General features: G+C 36.6%; 1 protein-coding gene across 8 annotated transcripts in view; it reads left to right on the top strand.

The window, feature by feature from the left end:
- Positions 1-22,104, top strand: part of GRIA4 (glutamate ionotropic receptor AMPA type subunit 4) — a 397,987-nt gene that overhangs the window by 271,276 nt on the left and 104,607 nt on the right. For all 8 annotated transcript variants that reach the window (XR_010727609.1, XM_066247650.1, XM_066247649.1 and 5 more), the window contains one exon: positions 8,068-8,252. Coding sequence is in view for 7 of the 8 variants with exons in the window: in XM_066247650.1 (XP_066103747.1) it covers positions 8,068-8,252 (185 nt within the window). In the remaining variant the exon portion in view is untranslated. The remainder of the gene's footprint in view (positions 1-8,067; positions 8,253-22,104) is intronic.

Raw genomic sequence — 22,104 nt, 5'->3', positions numbered from 1 at the left:
GTTATGATTTGATATGTCACGAAACTGATCTCTGTTTCTTCTCCTGTAAAATGTGATTAATAATACTTCACAGGGCTCTTGTGAAGTCCAGTTATATTGTAAAATGATAATAAAGCATAATTCACTGGTTCCTCGTCTATAGCGGGGGTTAGGTTCCAGACCCCCCTGCGATAGGCGAAAATCCGTGAAGTGGTGACCTTATATTTATTTTATTATTTATATATATTTTAAGGCTTTATAAACCCTCCCCATACTCCTATTAACCTTTTCAATTTTTTTAGGCTAGAAAATGCTTATTTTACTGCAAAAACAATTAAAATAATAAATATATAAAAATACCTATATACCGCAAAAATCTCATGATATAGCAAAAAATCCGCGATACAAAATTAGATATATACAATTTAAAAATCCGTAATACAATGAGACTGCGAAAAGTGATCCGTGATATGGCAAGGGACGACTGTGTAGTTATGTTAAATATTACTCAGTCTATCTGCCTCTCTGCCTTTGCCTTAAAGCTGCAGTAGCTCATCCATACAACGCTCCTTTCCTCTAACGACCGTGTCACATTTCAGGTCCTTCTCTGTGCATTGAAGTCCCTTTCTGAAGGACTTTACTACCCCTCTTTTCCACTCAACATTTTGCTTTACCAAGATTTTGGCATATTGAATAAGTTTAACATGCAAAATTAGGTTTTAAGTTCTTTAAATGCTTAATATGAGACAAACATTGTTTGGGTGCCTGTTAATTCACAAATGTATATTTGAATCCCTTTTTGAAGATACAGTGGTTGCATTTTATGATTTTGAATTGTGAACTTTATATAGTGCGATATAAAAAGCAGGTAAAATCAGAAGTGTGAATTTTATATGGGATAATATAAAACAGATAAAAATCTCTATTTATGAGCAAAATAGCATCTTTGTAAAATTGTTAGACATTTATTATGATTAAGAAGTTAGTCTTTAACTTCTGATTAGGAAGTTTGATTTTAAAATTATATAGTGTTTAAGAATTCCTTTCTTGCATAAAGAAATTGCCTTATGTTATAAGAATATGATGCTAGATACCTATAATGCTGAGGAGATAAAAAATGTTAGAGACAAACTTGAAAAGAGGCTCAGTTTATTTTTAGGGAATATTCAAAATATAATCAATAGAGAAGTTGATGTCTATAACAAGAGAGAAAAATGGGTGTGTTAAACCTGTGTCATAATTTAGCTTACTGCTTTGTGTGATGCACAAGGTAGCTGCAAGGACTGTACATCAGGGGTCAACTGACATCTGAACTCCAAGTAGAAAAATATGTGCTTCCTCAGGCAATCAAAAAACACCTAAGAGTTCCTTCCTTCTGAAAACAAAAGCACAATGACCACCAGTACAACAGATGTTAGTGATGCTCAAATCCTCCTTCTCCTTATCGCTAGGTATCATCAATCACCAAATTAATTTATTCTGCATCCTTAATTTAGAATCTACTCTCATTTGGATTACTTAAATATGGTCTCCTGTTTTTCCCATTTTTGTATTAATTTTATCCACTGCATTTCCATAACTTAGCTATCAATAGATGGTTATTATAAAGTGCACTCAATCTTGTCACTCTTGTCTTTTTTTATTTTAATTATATTTATTTATTTATTTATTTATATGGTTTTTTTAATTGAATTTATTGGGGTGACATTGGTTAATAAAATTATATAGGTTTTAAGTGTACAGCTCTATAATATATCATCTGTATAGTGTATTGTGTGTTTACCACCCCAAGTCAAGTCTCCTCCCATCCCCATCTACCCCCTGTACCCTCCTCTGCCTCTCTCCCAGCCCCTCTTTCCCTCTGGTAATCTCCTCCCTGTTGTCTGTGTCAATGAGGTTTTACTTCTTTGCTTAATCCCTTTACATTTTTTACCCAGCCCCTAACCCCCTTTCCCTCTTCTGGGACTATATCCTAAGAAACCCAAAATACTAATTTAAAAGAATACATAAACCCTTATGTTCATTGCAGTGTTATTTAAATAGTTACTCTCTTTTAAAGTCCCTGAGGGGTAAAGATAAAATTCTCTCACTGGGTAGATATGTCCCTTGTCTGCTTATCTCTCAAGACTTTGAAGCCCTTTTACAGACCACACCAATCTTACACATACCCTTCTTGTTTTTCTGCACACACAAGAGAAACTAAAGCATTTGAAGTTTCTGAATGTGACTTGTCATGCTTCTACTTACTTCTAAGCTTTTTAACTTCATGATTCCCTCTACAAATTTCCCATTAATTTATTCATCGATTCAAACACTCTGCTGAGCATCTACTGAGTACCCACTGAACTAAATCCTGTGCATAGAAATAGAAACCTACTTTCTTGGAACAGTGTAGCCACAGGAAAAGACATTAATAACATCATCATTCAAATGTGTAGTTAGAAACTATGGTCAAAATTAGTGAAAGAAATATACAGAAAGTTGTAAGAGCTAATATGACAGAGTAGTAATCTAGTCAGCAGGTCAGTGATATCTGAGATAAAATCTGAAAGAAGGCTAAAGTAGAGGGAAGCAGTCTTTTAAAGGGAGCAGTATCCGGGCGGTGGCGCAGTTGATAGAGCGTCAGACTGGGATGAGGAAGACCCAGGTTCGAGATCCCGAGGTCGCCAGCTTGAGCGAGGGCTCATCTGGTTTGAACAAAGCTCACCAGCTTGGACCCAAGGTCATTGGCTCGAGCAAGGGGTTACTCGGTCTGCTGAAGTCCTGCGGTCAAGGCATGTATGAGAAAGCAATCAATGAACAATTAAAGGTGTTGCAATGTGCAATAAAAAACTAATAATTGATGCTTCTCATCTCTCCATTTCTGTCTGTCTGTCCTTGTCTATCTCTCTCTCTCTGACTCTCTCTCTCTGTCTTTGTAAAAATAAATTTTAAAAAGGGAGTAGTATCATGTGCAAAGGCACTGAGGTGTAGCCGGATGGTACCTCCTAGAACATCTGAGAAGGTCAGTTTTGCTGAATAGTAAGAAGGTGAGGAGGACAGTGGAATATAATGAGTCTGGAAAGAGGCAGGGAACAAGTATGACCAGATGTTGATATGTCTGCTAAAAAAATAAGAAAACACTGGAGCCTGAGAAGCAAACAAAGAATGCATAACTAAGTGGAACAAATGAGTGCTCTCTTCCCCCTCCCCTTTCTCTCCTTTTCTCTCTCTGTCTCTATAAAAAATCAATCAATAAATTAAAAAAAAATTAAGCCCTAGCCAGATAGCTTGGTTGGTTGGAGTGCCATCTAAAAGTGCAAAGGTTGCTGGTTCCATCCCTGGTCAGAGCACACATGAAAACAGCTCTATGTTCCTGTCTCTCTACCTCTCTCTCTCTGCCTCTCTCTAAAAAACTTAAAAAGAAATAAAGAAAACATTGAAGCCTTCATGCAAGGAAGTGCCTTGCATGCATGTCAGTCTATCTACAAAGATCAATTTAGTTACTATGTGAACAAGTGACTCTATTATTTAATAGACTCATCCACTTTTTGTACTGAAATAAAATTTTCCATTGGCCCATTTCTGGAAAAGCCCAAAGAAATAAGTAAAAATAGTGTTAGGGCATGCCTGAGAGGAGCCATTCAATGCCTTGAACCAGTGGCAAATAGTTGAAACTGCTTGCTGCATGCCTGTAGTGATAAGGGTTAGGTTCAGTTGCAACTGACAGGAAATTTAAAGGATTTAAGGTATGAAATTCCCCTATCTGATGTGAGCTGAATTACATATGCACATCACAACGTAGGAGTCAGGAGACAGTTAGTGCTAGAAAATATAAGCGGTCTTTGGGAAAAATTAGGATCCAGAAGGACCACCTTTAAAGATGGATTTCTATTTTTACTCTTGACTTTTTATAGAAAAGCGAAAACTGAAGATAGCCCATCGTACCTCAGGTTTAAATGTATCATTTTAAACTGTGTAAGTTAGAAGACCTTTGCTTATTTTCCCTACGCCCTTTTTGAACTATACCATAAATAAATGCTAGAGTCACAGCTGCAGATAATTTTAACCAAGCTCCAATGTCAGTTCTCTCCTTCTGTGTGCTGAGACCTTAGCGTCGGGACTGCAGCCTTTGAACATGTTATTTCAGTACCTAAGCTACTTTGGAAACAGTCCAAACTAAATGGTTACTAAATCTGCTCTACAGTTCCAGCATGGTGGCATTAAATGCAGGGAGGATTATAGAATCCTATTCCTCTCTGCGACTGAGGTTATATACAGCATGAAGTACACTTACAGACATAACACACCGTTCTCTTCAAATACACTGGTTTTGGATGCTGGTCACTGTGCCAGACCAGAGAAATTAATGTAGCAGTGGGATCTACATAACAATTTACAAGATTAATGAAAGAGGCTCTCATTTGAGTAAATACACGCTGCTACTACCTCCGTTCGTAACTTTTTAAGCTCTACAGCTCCATATGGGACCCACCCAGTTCTCTCACTCCCAAACCAGCTCCCATGACCTAGATGTTTCTATATCCTATATTCATCAAAACAGCATACCCTTCGTCTCATTACTTTGTTACCCTCATGATAATTTCTACCTTCTCACTTCTCATTTTCTCCTCCACTTCTCACTCTGCTGCAATACAACACCTACCTCTAGCTTTCCATTGAGGCTGCTCCTGTTGAGTGGACCAATGACATTCTAAGTAAAAAGCATCATGAACACTTTTCTGCTCTTAACTAAATGCAGTTTCTGTGCCACATATGGATAACTAACTCTCTTCTTTTTGAAACTATATTCACCCTGACATAAATTTCTCCTGATTCCCCTCCTGCCCCTCTGTGTATGAATAGGTGAATCAATAGTTTATAAAAAGAGAACATCAAATAAAATAAGCTCAGCTAGTGTTGCTAGCTGCCACATCTCTGTATGGGATTACTCATCCAAAATAGGTCATTATCTGTGGATAATGAGCAGTAAAAGTGTTGAAGTATAAGGAGAAAGTAGCCCAAGACTGCTTATATCACTATGATTTTATTTACCATAATTGATATTATAATTACATGACATAACATTTTTTTAGTATTTGTATGTATAATTGATAGTGTTCTTTAATAACTATGAAAAAGCCTTTAACTATATACTGTAATCAAATTATGTGATCTTGTACGCAGTACGCCCTCACTGCTATTCTAAAAAAAATTATTTTGGTTCTTTTGAAGTTATTTATACAATACTGTATAATTTGTGTAATTGTTAGTTTCCTAAGTTTCAGTTATGCTGGACAGTTAATTCCTTGTACAATCAAAATCATGTCTTCATGTCTTAAAGAATCATGTCTTAAAGAATTTTGGATGTAATAGGTTTTCAAAAAATTAGGTTGATTAAAATGTTAGACAGATTTTTTTTTTTTAAAGAAGACTTGAAAGACCTTTACAGTAAGAAATTGTCTTTAGTCTTATTTTATTCACCTAGAAGTACAGTCTTTCTTTTCTGGCCAACAGTATTGCATTACAGATTGTCTAATAACGAGAAGATACAAATCAGAGCCAGAAGTAGAGTAAGTATGACTTGACTTGTGATTTCCCAGTTTATATAACAGCTAAGTTATATAATCATAGACTCAACAGCAGTATTTCTTGTGATTTACAATGTATTCCCAACTATCTTAGCAAATAAATAAGACATACACATCTGAGTAGCAACAAAAAAGAAAACATATGAAAATCAAACAGAGCTTACTAAAGAATTCAAATTTTCAACCAGGCTCTGAAACTGTAATTGTGTGTCCTTTGCACTGCATTGAAAAGATGTCATTTATTTCTGATTATGATTAATGGTTCTTTTTAGGCAGCCAACTTTCATTGCCATTTAACAAAGATTGTGTCCTCAGATTTTTTTCTTCCTTCAGTTCTAGTGTTATTTGTAAATCTGAAAAAATAGCAAAATATTTAATTTACAATTTTGTTTTACTAATGTTAAAAGTCCTGTAGGCAGGAAAACAACAACCTGGATGCATAATACTGACATGATATGCACATGTTGCAAGAAATTTTTAAAAAGCACTAACTAAAGAGCTAACTGTGCCAAGCTGTGAATTGACCCCAGGGAGCAGAAATCCGCATGGATGTATATGGCCAATGATTATCATTTTTACAACATGAGAAAAGAAATCAAACAAACTAAAACTCTTTAAATAATTTTGATAATAAGTAAAAAGAGAAAGGAATAATCAAAAGTCAGTTGGTATTTTTTTAAATGTTCATATGTTTTAAAAAATGAATAAAAGGAACATTTCCTTACTTACTATCAGAGAGCAAGTCCCAGTAACAGAATAAATGAGTCATGAACATGAACTTTAAGGTAGGACTCAGATCACCATGTTCCATTGCATCAGATAGGTAACAAGCGAAAGAGTGCTATGTTTGAGGGAACCTAGGTAAGACCTGAAAAGATAATTCGGGCATACATTACAAAAGAAAAGGCTAAAGGGAGTAATAGATATACCAGAAATAGTTGTATAGTAATTACCATGTCCTCTTTCTTCCTCTTTGGGGAACTTTTATTTTCATTTAGAAAAAATAAGTCTTGACTGCCACAATATTTCACTTGGCAGAGTAGCAGGTAATTTATATTTCAAATATGATCTCATCATCAGTTCCATCTGTTGATAGTAACTGGATGTTCTTAATGTTTGAAACTCTGACTTGTAGAAAACATACCTTAAAATCAAGATCTTTGAATCTGAGACTCACAAACCAATGAAAATAGATAAGTGTGCTCTTAGCTTGCTTATGCTGTATATTCATTTCAAGTCTTTACTTTTAATTTTTAATCCACCCAGCCCTCCATCTAACTCCAAGGATGAGGTCAGGGAGAAACTATAGGCAGCTGACATAGAGTGAGCTCAAATAAGTGTTAGACCTTCTTAAAGAGGACTAGCATTTTTTGAATGCTAAGCCACTGGGAGGAAAATAATTGGTTAACAGGTTCTGTTTCTAACCAATCTTGTTTAAAGGCTATTCATAGATTCAAAGTATCTTTTCTGTTTCTCTCACATTTTATTTTTAAAGTGAAAGCTGGAAAAAGCAAGAGATCAAGAGAATGTTGGCATGAAGAAGTACCTCATGTGCTAAATTTACAAGTTTGCCCCTTTGTCCCTAATCCAGATAGTAAGACCTGTGACTTCCCTTCCCCTTTCAGAGAGATATGGTTCAAATACAGGGTAGAGATCATCCAATCTTCTCTGGAAGCCTGTCTCCAGCTAATAAACAGCCAAACCTCCTTCCTCAACAAACTTGGGTATGCCTTCTCAACCTTCAAGACCCAATTCTGGTTGTTTCTCCCTATGATATTTTATCTTGTTTCATTCAGACAGATTTAACCAAAACTTGCTTTGGGCCAACATTTTATTTTGACTATAGTTATCCTTGTGCTTTTTAAAACTAATTTAGGTTTATGTATTTGAACATCTATCCCCTCTACTAGATTATGAGTTTGTATACGCAGTGCCTCACCTATTAGGTCATTCAATTCATCCTCATTCAACATTGTTCACACGCCACAAGAGGAAGAAGAGTAAAATAATGCCTTCTCCATTGAGAATAATGGGTCATCCATAAATACTGTTGCATTGTTTCTTTTACATCTTCTCTTCCTTCAGTTGAACTAAAAAACGCTGTTGCTGCCTTGCTCAAAAGGAGAGCCAAAGCATATATTCAAAATTAATTTCCTCTAGTGTGTAAAATTACCAAAAAGCATTTTTTAAGTTTTTATTGATGACAAGTGGTTGGTCCTGTATTTGAATTTTGGTTTATCTTATCAAAAATGTGTCTAGAGCAATGTAATATTCTTCAGGAAAGAGATTTTGAGAGTTTACTCAAAGTATGTTAAAGGATATTGTTAAAGAATATTGTTGCCCTGAGTAAAAGAAAAAATTTTTTGGAATAACCATTTGGATTTTAAAATTTTCTAAGTATCATTGTATATTTTGGAACATAAAAACATTGACATAGAATCAGTGACAGTACACATTTTTAGGGGAAAGTAAGAGGATGTTTTTAGTAATTTGGCTTGTTGTTTTTTTTCTCCACTAGGATATTCAATACTTCAAGCTATTATGGAAAAAGCAGGACAAAATGGTTGGCATGTCAGTGCTATATGTGTGGAAAATTTTAATGATGTCAGCTATAGACAACTTCTAGAAGAACTTGATAGAAGACAAGAGAAGAAATTTGTAATAGACTGTGAGATAGAGAGGCTTCAAAACATATTAGAACAGGTACGTACTGGATTTTATATTACTATTAACCTATACTTTCTAAAAAAAACACACACACACAAAAACTGACCTTTGATTTACTTAAATCCAACAATCTTCTTCCTATTATTTAGTTTGAAGTGTGGAGTTAGGAAGGTTTTATTATATGCTTTATCTCCAAGACTAATATAATCTTCTATCACCAAAGGCCATTTTTGGTTTTAGGTCTCAATGCAGGGAGGAAAATTATTTCTCACACATTTTTAAAATATACAATATAAAAGACTTTTATGTACCATCAAGACCTTTTGCCATCCTATTTTCATAAACATTAATTTTAAAGATTAATGCCATCTAAAATATTTGAAAACTGTAATATTTGTGACTTTGTGCTTTCTCTAACATTTAGAGAAATAGATATAAGACATCTAGGAACATGAATAAGTAAAGCAACGAAATAAAATAAAATTAAGTGGCATTTTAATATGCTACTGTATGTAGCATATTTTCTTCTAGATGTTGTAAGTAAATATATTATAGTCTGGCCTGCGGTGGCGCAGTGGATAAAGCATCACCTGGAACACTGAGGTTGCCAGTTCAAAACCCCAGGCTTGCCTGGTCAAGGTACATATGGGAGTTGATGCTTCCTGCTCCTCCCCTTGCCCATCTCCCCCCCACACCTCTCTCTAAAATGAATAAATAAAATTAAATATATATATATCATATAATCGTCACAAAAAAGATGGTTTTTACCTTTCTGCATAAAGCAAAAATCCTTGAATAAAGCTTTCAATAAATATTGTTGATTTAATTTGAAGAAAATTATAAAATAGAGCTTTGCAATTGTATTAAATGATAGAAGAATATCATCAAATAATGGATAACATTTTCCTTCTCCCTATGCATATCATGATTAAGTTTTGAAAGTCTGTATTTGGCCAAAATTACAGTGAATGATTGCCATCTAGTGGTTTTGGCAATGTTTGCCTGTATTTATCTACAATATATTAAGTTGGCTGGAGAATATCGTAGGGTGATTTTTTTTGTTGTTGTTCATTTGCTACGGATAGCTTATCTATATAATTATATTATTTGATTTGTGGTAGGAAATTTACTGGTTAGCAGGTTTATTTATAAGAATATCTTAAATATACTACTGTTCAAAACCAACATGTGTTTCAGAAATTCCTCCTTATAGAAGGGCATTGAACCAAATGCCTTAAGTTTCCTTCCTCAACTATATTAGAATTTGTAAAAGTTAGAAGTCAAAAAGCATGTGGTATTTCTTTTAAAGATCTAGGGAAGCCAGAGCATACTGTAAGAGGAAATGACTATGTATTTACCTTCTGTTATCCTTTATAGGAAAAAAAACCCCACTTGATTGAAGAAATATGTTTATATTATATAGGGAAATATTATACACCTGTATATGACTCAGATTTACTCCTGAGACAGTAAAAAATTATTAAGGTTATGCTTATTCAGGGTATGTGAAATTCTTTAATGTGTATTTATGGAATTCAAGAATAAACTTCCTTTCTTGCTTTCTTAAGCAAGACAGTCACTTCAGCCCAAACTCTCATTCTTTCTCTCTCCCACTCCCTTCTGTGTGGAGAGTTTGAGTTGTCTGACCTGAACAACTGAAGCTTTGTAAATAGCTCCTTGTGAATCCCAGAGAACAGTCAATTCTAAGAACTGCCTGGATTGCCACGCTCCTGTCAGAGCTGAGGAAGGCTCAGAAAGACCCTCCACTTAGCACCTGTGTCTGGAGAAGGCAGTTTGAGTGCCTACAGTACACTGACCCATTTTAGTGACTTCGCTGGTTTCTGAGAAGAAAATCAGCGCACCCGAGTGATTCAGATTAACTCTTTGAATAAGCCTTAAATAAGCTCTTGCTAAGGGGACTGGGCATCTTAAATTTTTTTGTCATTTCAAAGGAATTATTCTTTTCCAGACTTATTGAGATATGAATTATGTGTAACATTGTATAAGTTTAAGGTGCACAATGTGATTCCCTAATATATTATGGAATGATTACACAGTAGGATTAAGTAACATGTCCATCACTTCACATAATTATAATTTCTTTAGGTGGATGAGGACACTTAAGATCTATTTTCTTAACAGCTTTCAAGTATATAATATAGTATGGTTAACTATCGTCACCATACTGTACATTAGTTCCCTAGAACTTAGGAAACATGAATGTCTACCTTTTCTATTTTTATTTCTATTCTTCTTGCTAAATTCTAAAAGGTTTGTTCTATCATGACTGCAAAGTAATAATGAGACTAGCACTAGACTTTGTCCCTTTAAAATTAATCTCAGGTATAAATCTCATAAATTATAACAAAGTTTACTATATTGTGATAATGTAATATACTCTTAATTGTCCTATAAAATTTCTCAATAAGAAAAGTGTATATCTGCTTCTGAAAGTGATTTTTTTTATACAATCAACATTTTAATTCATTGTACCTCTAAACAAAATCACTTTTAATGTTTCCAATTTTACCCTTGACTCATCTAAACACAAGAGCTGATCCAGATTTTGTCAAGAATTTGTACATACATTTCAGTGCCTCTGTGACTCAACATCTTGAATAAATGGAGATAATAATAGAAAATGATTTTACAGAATCAACCAAAGCATTTTTTCTTTCTTTTTTTTTCTTTTTTAAATTGAATTTATTAGGGTGACACTGGTGTGCTCTGCAGGAGGCAAGGTACAGAGATGCAATTACTCAGATGGATTTTAGGGGGAAATTTATCATGATTAGTAACAATAATAAAAGTAATCAAAACAAAATCAAAAAGGGTTTGAACTTATGTAACCTAAAGTAGAATAAAGGAAAAGCTTAGTACAATCAACATAACAATAAGCCACACAACATCACCAAATGAAGAAGCATCAGCCTGGGCTCTACCTCGTTAAAGCAATAGACTAAGAAAAAGGGAATTATGAGTGTGTACAAATCCCACCAAAGCATGGAGGAACACATCACCAGATGGCAAAGCCTCAGCATGGGCTCCCAAATCGGCCACCGCCCTGAGCATCCACAAGGAAGAGTTCTCTAGAGCTCCAGGGCAGTGTGGAACACTATGTATATTATGAGATAATTTTGACTGGAGGCCATTACACAGGGCCTTCCGTGCATAGCCTCTAGGAACAAAGAAAGGTCACCACATTCCAGAATAGTTACCTAGGCAAGCAGGTAAGTGATAAGAACATCCTCCCTGGTGCAGGGGAAACTGCAGCAGGACAACTCATCCCACTCTGAGTGAATGACTCAGTCATTCCCTTAACCACGTTTTTGAGTTCAAAGTCATTCATATATATATATATATATATATATATATATATATATATATATATTTTTTTTTTTTTTTTTTTTTTTTTTTTTAATGTACTGCTCCTCCACAACTGGTTAACACATTGTTGACTGGCAATTTTACACAGAAGTTATCTCATGTCACCGGCTATTTTTTTATACTTGAGTATGAAAGTGAAACAATCTAAATAAACTTCAGTATACTTTATTTATACATAATGAATTTAAATGAAACTTTGTACATATCTGCTACATATTATATTTTATACATATATAGTTTAGTAAACTTTTTTGGTGTGATGTACTGTGTAGCAATCACCTACATGTAATGGTACGCATTATGTTTTGCAAATATATCTGGTTTCACTGCGCTTTCCTTTTGAAAGACACACTTTACACATTCTAGTTGGATTGAACACAATAAAGAAATATTTTACTATATCCTTGATATGTATATTTAAACTGCGAGTGGTTAGAAGATAGTCCAAATATAGACCGCTCGACACTGTGATTATTTTTGTTTACTTACCTACAATTTTGTAGTCTCACGCCTGGAGGAGTGGGAAGAAAAGGAGTCCTCATGAGAATATAGAACAGTGTGATGTTTTTCGAACTTTGATGCTAAGGTTGAAGAGCCACAAATACAACAATCATATATTACCCTGAGTCTCAAAAATTGAAATAGCTAATACAAGTGCAAACACAAGTTAACTCGTGAGTAGTCAACAATGTTAACATAATTATACAGGTTTCAGGTGTCCAACTCTATGACACATCTCTGTACACCATATTGTATGTTCATAATCCCAGGTCAAACCTTTGTCCACCACTGTTTATGACCACTTACCCTCCTCCACCTCCTCCCCTCCTGACAATTAACACACTGTTGTCCGTGTCCATGAATTTTTTTGTTGTTGTTGCTGGTTTTTTTACTCAATCTCTTACTCCCCCAACAGCTGTCAACTTGCTCTCTATGTATGAGTCTGTGTTACAGTAATATAATGTTAATTAAATATCGAGAAATATGAAGAAATAAGTTAGGATATAATATTAAAAGCTATTAAGTCAAGTGAATAAGGCTGTGCCTTCTGGTTGGGAACTAACCTAGTGTGTACAGATATGATAGGCAAGAATATGCCTTTTGTGCAGGCCCAGCTAGTGTGTGTGTGAAATTATATGGATAAAAAAGAGCTCCCTGGGAGAAACTCCCTAAAAGTGGCTTGATGTGACAGTTCTGTGGATTGACACCTGTTAGAAGGTGTATGCCAGAAAAGGGTACTAAAGCCGAGGGGCCCCCAGCTGCAGTTAGTCATCCAGAGTCCAACATTGAACATGAACTGTCTCTACATCACCCTGACCAAGGATAGTCAAGAGGAGCACGTCGAAAGGGCCCCATTAAAGTGTCCCCAGAAACGCCATAAAATTTGTAAGGAATAAACTGCCTGTGTGATTCTTACAACTGACTTGTGTGTCAGTCATGTCTTTCCTCCAGTGGCAGTTGGTCTTGGCGCTGATAAGTAGAATCCTCATAGCCACCTCAAGAGTAGTCTCGAAGAGGCTGCCAGTCCTGCTGTTAAGCAGGAGTGTCCCACTGCACTGCTTGGGGAAGTCAGGGATACCTGATCGACCTAGAGCTTGGGCTCTACTGGGACAATCTGTCTCTGTTTTGCTTGTTAGTTCATTTTGTTCATTAGATTCCACATATCCAAAGAATTTGTTAAAAAGTAAAATGCTAAGTAATTTTGATCAGAAAAATGTTTAAAAATAAGTGGCCCTCGCCCTGGCTGGATAGCTCAGTTGGTTAGAGTATTGTCCCAAGGAGCAGAGGGTGTCGGTTTGATCCCTGGTCAGGGCATATAGAGGCACAGCTCTATGTTCCTGTCTCTCTCTCTCTCTCTCCCTACCTCTCTTACTAAAATCAATCAATAAAATTAAAAAAAAAAAAAGTGGCCCTTAGGCCCTGGCTAGTTGGCTCAATGGTAAAGCATTGGCCTGGCATGTGGATGTCCTGGGTTCAATTCCCAGTCAGGGCACACAGGAGAAGTGCCCATCTGCTTCTCCACCCCTCCCTCCCCCTTATCTCTATTTCTCTCTTCCCCTCCCATAGTCAAGATTCCATTGGAGCAAGTTGGCCTGGGGTCTGAGGATGGCTACATGGCCTCCACCTCAGGTGCTAGAATGGCTCCTGTTGCAACAGAGCAAAACCTGAAAAGAGCAGAACATCACCCCCTAGTGGGCTTGCCAGGTGGATCTTGGCCAGGCACAAGAGTCTGTCTCTCTGCCTCCCTGCTTCTCATTTAAGAAAAATACAAAAAAAAAAAATAAATAAGTGGCCTTCTCTCAGAAGATGGTGAACTTAATGCAGTGAAGAAAGGGTATGTGTTAGTAAATTTCTAGAAGGATGAGCACCCTTTATGTTATGGTAGCATGCTGTAAATAGTTTTTTGATATTTCAATTTGTATCAATTTTCAAAATTATAACATAAAATAGCTCACACAATTTTCTCTCCAAATATGTTAATGGACAACTGTAGTTAGAGAAACACTTTACTTTCTGCATATGTTTTCCAAATTATTTTTATTCCATGAACTAATTAGTTCTTATAAATTTATTGCTATTTAAAATAGCAGTTAACTATATCCTCATTCAAACATTTCAAAACATAAGCTTCAAAACAAGTATTTGAAATTGTAGTTTAAGGTACAGCGGTCACCCGTCTGTCACCAGGGTTAGGTTTCAGAACCTCCCTCAATAGGCGAAAATCTGCAAAGTAGCAGCCTTATATTTATTTTATTATTTTTATATATTTTAAGACTTTATAAACCCTCCCCACACTTTATAAACTTTTTGCACACTATTATTAACCTTTCTTACACTTATTTTGCTTATTTCACCAGAAAATAATTAAAATAATAAATATATAGAAATACTTATATATCGCAAAATTTCACAATATAGCAAAAAATCCTCAATACAAAATCAGATCTATACAATGTAAAAATTTGTGATACAATGAGATCATGAAAAGTGAACCACAATATAGCGAGGGACGACTGTGATTTTTCTACCCTAAATTATACCATAGGAAGAATTTATGCAAATGTCTCTCAGTGAGCTATTTAAGCAATAAAGGCATAACAAAACTACAATGTTAGATTTTTGTCACTTTGTTTTCATCAGGCTCCAATTTTTAAAATAAAAAAAATAATTTTTGGCTCTCTAAATCTAATGAGCAATTTGGTCTACTCATCTGATGGAAAAAAAAACTTTGAAAAGAAACTTAAAAATAAAAGTATTCTTGAGTGTTAAATTATTTATTGCTTGTTGATAGAAAGTCTTGATTTCTACTTAAAGAATCATTTTAGACAATGACATTTTTTATTTCTCCTTATTTTCTTGTTCTAATAATACATCAATTATTTTATAGAACAACTTATAATAACTTAATATAACTGGGAACAAATCAATTGTTTTCATATCAAAATAAGTGGCATATAGTGGGAGACTTTTCAAACATTATTTGATTTTCACACATATATATATTAATTTTAAATCTTGAATTTGATTAATTGAAAATAGTCCCTGGGGACTCTATCTGATACCTTATCAATTGAACATTGAAGTAACAGACTATGATTCACATTTTAAACCTGGTAGCAAAAAGGTAACAAAAACTTGACTTTTATCTTTCTGGCATCAAATATTATTTGAGCAAAATAGCATTTGAAGCTAATAGTTTTCCACAATTTACTCCATCATGAAAAGGAATCTAAGTGTCCTACAACTAGATTCCTGCTGTCAGTGAAAGCCTCCACTCATGAACGTTCAACTCATCCTCTGAAATGTGGAGTTGTCACAATGGGCAGCAGGATGACTCATAATCTTTTAATTTATTCTTTGGTCCATTCACTGAAGTCCTCAAAATTATAATTTTTTTTTCCAGAAAAGAAGTTTTGAGAGATGGATAAGAAATTTTTAATTATTTTTTAAGTGTAAGTGAATCAGTTAACACTTATGATTCTTCTTTCTTACTTTAAATAAGGAGCATCAGGCTAAGATGATCTTGCTCACTTATAAGTCAATAATGATATTTGCAATGAAGATTTCCTGCTAACTATCTTTGATCCTGAAGCAATGTGTAATTTTACACATGCGGTATTGTAAAGCCAGTGGCCACGGCCACTATCACAGCCACCTGGCCCATGCAGGTTCGCATTGGATTTGGACAGTCGGTAAAGAAACAACGGAGCCAAAAACTGATGGGCCATTATCTTTAATCCTAGCTTGCACCCGGTGGGCAAGTAAAAACACACACTGGGCTCCAAAACCCACTCACATTCAGTGCTCACAAAGCTACTGACTTATCTGAGTTTCCTAGAATCAAAGGTTTCTAGCTCACCAGACTTATTCACCTCTGTTCCCCATCTCCTTCCTTCTCCCTGCACAAACTCTGCACAAACTGGCTTCTCACTCAACACTCCGCCATCTTGGCTGCTTCTCCTGGCCTCCTCCACGTGGCCCTTCTCTGCTCTCCTCTCTGCTCTCTCCTCTAATATTAATCTCAGGAACCAAGAGAGCAAGCTCCGGTTCTGCCCCCATTTTATAGTGTAGAAATCCAGACCTTTAATCCAATATACAAAATAGGGAAGTCTCTAATACAAAGTCACTTTCTGAGGCATGATAGGATTGTTACCACCCCACATTAAAAAGGGTGGGAAAGGCTTAGTCCCAAAACCAAGCCCCAGGCTATAAGGATTCTGCGTGCCCACAGCCCACAGAGACACACATTAATATCACCTGGGTGACAACTTCCATGTGGGCAGCGCCATCTTTAACAAAGTGAGCATAATATATTTTATCTGCCCAACAGGTATACACTGAAAAAAAGCATAAAATAAAATTGGGGTTCGTTAACAAAGTACAACAGGTCCTGGGTTTGGGTCACCAGCCGCTGCAATAGTCAACAAGCAGAGACTGGGTCTGAGAGGAAAACGGGTATCTTTAATCAAGATTACCAGCAATTTGAGAGGACAGGGGCCATATCTTAACCCAAAGCCTGCCTTCCTATCTCAGTTGCATGGGTTGATTATATACTTTTTCAAGTGAGGTTAGTATAATGGGAAGCACAGTTAGTCATAAAGCAGGATAGCTGGTTCCCAGCATTATAAGAGTCATCAAGCAGGATGGCCATTCCCGGAATCATAATTTCTTCTCCATGGCATTCAGATCTAATTGCAGTCTTTAATGCTTCTTGGGCAACAGTCATCTCCTCAGGGAGTATGGGACTGTCCTGCTTTAGTAGTTCTCCTCAAGAGTATGGAAACATCCAGCTTTAGTAGTTCGCGTGCATTCCTGGGTGGAGGTGCTAATGACAATCGTGAAAATAGGTTACACATGGCACACAAGCAATCATATATATATATATATATATATATATATATATATATATATAATTGATTGTATACTATATTGATACCTTATCAAGTCAACTGGCCTTTTCTGTATATTCTTCATTCTACAAATATGTATTGAATGTCCACTTTGGGTCAGGCACTGTCCTCTGCTAAAGATAAAGTGACCAGCAAAACAGATACATTTTCTGTCCGACTTAGTAACTCTTTTTATTTATTTATTTTTTGTGACAGAAAGAGACAGAGATAGGGACAAACATGCAGGAGGGGAGAGAGATGAGAGGCATCAATTCTTCATTGCAGCTCCTTAGTTGTTCATTGATTACTTTCTTATATGTGCCTTGACCCCGGGGGCTACAGCAGAGTGAGTGACCCTTTGCTCAAGCCAGTGACCTTTGGGCTCAAGTTGGTGAGCCCATGCTCGAGCTGGATGAACCCATGCTCAAGTTGGTGACCTTGGGGTTTCGAACCCGGGTCCTTTGCATCCCAGTCCAACACTCTATCCACTGCACCACCACCTGGTCAGGCTGTCCTATTTAGTAACTCTTCTCTAGTTACCTGTGATTTAAACAAAAAGCATTTGCTGAAATCCTATCAAAACATATTCTCTCCTTTAGTAATATACTAAATTTACTGTACATAGAAAATGATCAAGAATTTTATATTGCCTCAGGGATTTTGTTCTGAGTGCCAGTTTTTATTGAATAGATGATGATATCAAAGGCAATAGATATAGAATTGGCCCTGGGACATACCATAGATGTTTCTAAGGATCTAACCAAGTAAACCAAGTAGTTATCAGGAGAAGACAGTGAGAAGTGACCTGATAGCATGCAATAGCTGTTTATCAAAAGAATGAAGAAAAATGGCTCTATAATTGGCTTACGGATATCTCACACTATCTCTAAGCACATATCTCAAATTTACTGGTGCCCCTTTCAGCAGTATTTTCACTTTCACTGTATAAAAGGGAAATTCAGTGTTTCATTAGACACAATGTGAATCTCAGATAATGAGCAAAGCCAGTGACCTTCCCTGCTGTTTGCAAATTAATCAAAAATGCCTAAAAGCCATGATTGACCTCCCAAAGGCTTATTGCATCATCAAAAGAAGCCAATAATCCTTCCTCGGGGCACAATCAATTAGAAAGTAGAAAATTCCTTGCAAACAGAAATGTTGCCACTTGCACGTAGGTGGTGAAATGTGAGCATGGCCCTGGTTACCTTGTTCTAAGTGTCCAAGGCCGCCTCCTTGTCTGGCACCATCTAAGTGACATGACAAGGCTCACACCAGATTTTTGGCAAATTGCTGAACGTGTGGCACTACTGATTAACAGATAAAGGCTGTTTATCTTGAGTTTGCACTTATAAATTTTCAGAATTCTCTAACATAAGGAAATGTACTAAATCTAGAGCTCTACCTGGGCCATGTACACTTCCCAAAACATCTTGGACACTGAATGAAGCATTAAAAAGAGCAAAAGACCTAAAAAGCCTGCCTCAGTGTGCCATAAGTGACTGAGCCATTTATTATCTAGAAGGAAAGAAGCATTATAGTTACTGGCTAATGGCCACAGTTCATTTTTTTTCACACTGAAACAAAAACAAAAAACAAAAAAAAAACCTCCAAAGAGACAGAAGAGACAGAAAGAAGCACCAAGAGAGGAGGAAAACTAGCTTCAGTTATGAGAAATAGTCATTACAGAAGGAATCTGATCATTGGAGATAATAGCTTCAATTATTTACCTCATCTAGAGAAGGATTAAGCAGCATACATTCTGAGAGTAGGAAGGAGCCAATAACAGTAGACAAAAGGATTCTGCACTTGACTCCTTATTTATTCATTCAATCACTATGTGCCAGACACCATTCCAGGCACTGCAGGACTGTACCAAGATGAGCAAAAACATGGTCCCTACCCTGAGAACTCATAAACATAAATAATTACAATTTGATGGGTTCAGAAACAGAATTATTGCCAAATGTATCAGGAACCCTGAAGATGTGGTGACTAAGTATAATCAAGGCCGTTAGAAATGCTTCCTGGGGGAAAAAGACATTTAAATGGAAAATTTACTGCATTTTCTCAGGAATGGGAATGGGGTGAGAGTATTCCAGACAGCAACTGCAAAGGCAGTGGAGTCTAAAAAAGCTCAGAGGCCCTGGCTGGTTGGCTCAGTGGTAGAGCGTTGGCCTGGCGTGTAGGAGTCCCGGGTTTGATTCCCGGCTAGGGCACACAGGAGAAGTGCCCATCTGCTTCTCCACCCCTCCCCCTCTCCTTCCTCTCTGTCTCTCTCTTCCCCTCCCACAGCCAAGGCTCCACTGGAGCAAAGTTTGCCTGGGGGCTGAGGATGGCTCTGTGGCCTCTGCCTCAGGCGCTAGAATGGCTCTGGTTGTAACAGAGCGACGCCCCAGATGGGCAGAGCATTGCCCCCTGGTGGACATGCCGGGTGGATCCTGGTCGGGCACATGCGGGAGTCTGTCTAACTGACTCCCTATTTCCAACTTCAGAAAAATACAAAAAAAGTTCAGAAGGTGGAGATGAGTGCTATGGGATAAAACCCGGGTAGAGGGCAAAGGTGAAGCTGTGAAGATTGGAAGTAGCAGGAATAAGGATTGTCTGCATTGCATTAGTTTAAGCATCTGCCTTTGCTGTTGAAATCTTATCTCCATCAAAATAGGGTCTATGTTTATTATTTACCAACATATTCCTAGTGATGTAAAAGGGGACCATAAAATAATTGTTGAATTGATGGAAGTAGGAATGAGCATGAAGACACAGGCAGGAAATACATCTTTTTCATGTGTTAAAGCAGTGGCCCCCAACCTTTTTGGGGCCACGGACTGGTTTAATGTCAGAAAATATTTTCACGGACCGGCCTTTAGGGTGGGATGGATAAATGTATCATGTGACCAAGACAAGCATCAAGAGTGAGTCTTAGACGGATGTAACAGAGGGAATCTGGTCATTTTTTAAAAAATAAAACATCGTTCAGACTTAAATATAAATAAATCTGAAATAATGTAAGTTATTTATTGTTTCTCTGTGGACTGGTACCAAATGGCCCATGGACTGGTACCAGTCCACAGCCCGGGGGTTGGGGACCACTGTATTAAAGGGAAGAGCACCCAGTCGCACTTGAAGTTTCAGGAGGTAAGCCCTCAATCACTGGAGATTTCTTATCCAGAATCTCTCCCACCAAAGATGATCAAAAATTTAGGTTTTGTAGAGTTTGTTGTGTAGGCTGAAAAAAAAGCACAGGCATTTTTAATTTCCATATATTAAAGTAACAATGAGTGGGATACAAGGAGAACAAATCAGGCACTCAAATAAATTACTGTAGCAAAAAAATCATATGAACAATTTCCAGCACTGCAGTGCTGGCAGAGCTCGCAGCTTTTGCATCATTACAAAGCTCCTTTTGCATACTGAACTTTGCTTAGCCAGGAGCTGCAACAAAGTTAAGAGGAAGCTTGAAAGACATGAGGTCATGTTTTAAAAGGTGAAATTTACTTCTTTAATGATACTTTTCTTGATTTGAAAGTACAAGTCCCATTATGATGCACTGGGTTTCTTGTTTTCACAGAAAACAGAAACACCTTTATGGACCTATGTCAGGCTAGTGCAAATGGAATTGGTGGGAGTTAGAAAGGATTCTCTAATTGTCTCTTAGCAACTGTTACCATGGTCACAGCTATTCTTCATTTTCTTATAAAGTAAAAATTCTAAAATTAAAGGAAAAGTAAAAAAAGCAAAATAGGGGGGGTTTTTTGAAGAAAAATATGGTTGTCAGAATGCAACATTTTATCTTAGAATTGTGAACGATAGGATTTGTGTTCAACTAAATTTTTTTTAGTTGGTGCTACAAGAACACTTACTAGAATAGTTGCTGTATGGCCAGGGGTCACCCCCATCATGGACATTCACATTCAGGTTCCCATTAGATTCGGACAGATGGTAAAGAAACTAGAGCTAAAATCTAGTGAGCCATTTCTTTATTCTAGCTTCACACCCGGCAGGTGAGTAAAAACACACAGGGCTCCAAAAACCACTCATTCAGTGCCCACAAAGCCACTGACACATCCGGTGTTTCCTAGAATCAAAGGCCCCCACCAGCTCAGTTACCTCTGGTTCCCCATCTGCACACCTTCCCCCTTCTCCTCTCTGCACAAACTGGCTTCTCCTTCTGCACCCTGCCATCTTGGCTTCTTTCTTCCTCTCCTTCCTCATAAAGTTTTCTTGGCAGGAAAACCCCTCCTCCAGCAATACTAGTATAACAAAGCCCCTTCCCAAGCAGGAAAATAAAGTAATTACTGGCAGTGCCATTCACCTGGGCAGCGGCCACTTTTAATAATAAAAGTGAGCAAACTTAGAAAATACAGATTTTACAAACTCATTTGCCCATCAGTTGCAATTATTGTTATTGACTTAAACATTCAAAAGTTCAGTTTCTTTTAGAAAGATATAGGAAAGTCTGCTTGATAATTTTAGATATACGATATAGAAAAAATTAGTTTTTCTAGCTTTAAATAAAAATCAGCTTCATAGACTTTTCTACTATGTTTTAGGAATTGGTAAGTAATAGTCCTCATTAAATAGAAAAAAGAGGATAACTTCATAATTCATTTTAGTAGAATTTTGTAGTTACTCTTTAAATGTTTAAAAGCCAGTAAAATTAACAAAAAGGAAGGAAAACATTCAATAATACCTTTAACAACACCTTTCTGAGTCTTGTAAGCATTATAAATATAACTACATTTTTTACATTCTAGATTATTTATGTTCAACAGTGTACCTGTTAGTAAATGAAGTGATGCATCTTTTTAGAAAAATAATGGAACAGGTTCACTCCTAATCCTTTCCTTCAGCTTAACCACATAATTGTACACAAATTCCCTACCAGTTGTCTAGATTTTCTCTGAGCTCATATACAACTGGTGCCAAGTTTAAGATCAGATTGTGGAAGAAAATTAAAGCAGTGTCATTTTTACCAAAAAAAAAAAAAAAGTAAGTTTCACATAATCACTGACAAATAGAATTAAGATCAAGATTGTACATAGTGCCCTGGCCGGTTGGCTCAGTGGTAGAGCGTCGGCCTGGCGTGCGAGGGACCCGGGTTCGATTCCCGG

Source organism: Saccopteryx bilineata, chromosome 1 (genome assembly GCF_036850765.1).
Source record: "Saccopteryx bilineata isolate mSacBil1 chromosome 1, mSacBil1_pri_phased_curated, whole genome shotgun sequence".
In the NCBI taxonomy this organism is placed as follows: Eukaryota; Metazoa; Chordata; class Mammalia; order Chiroptera; family Emballonuridae; genus Saccopteryx; species Saccopteryx bilineata.
Note: the sequence above shows the minus strand (reverse complement) of the source record. Positions and strands in the feature narration are given on the sequence as shown.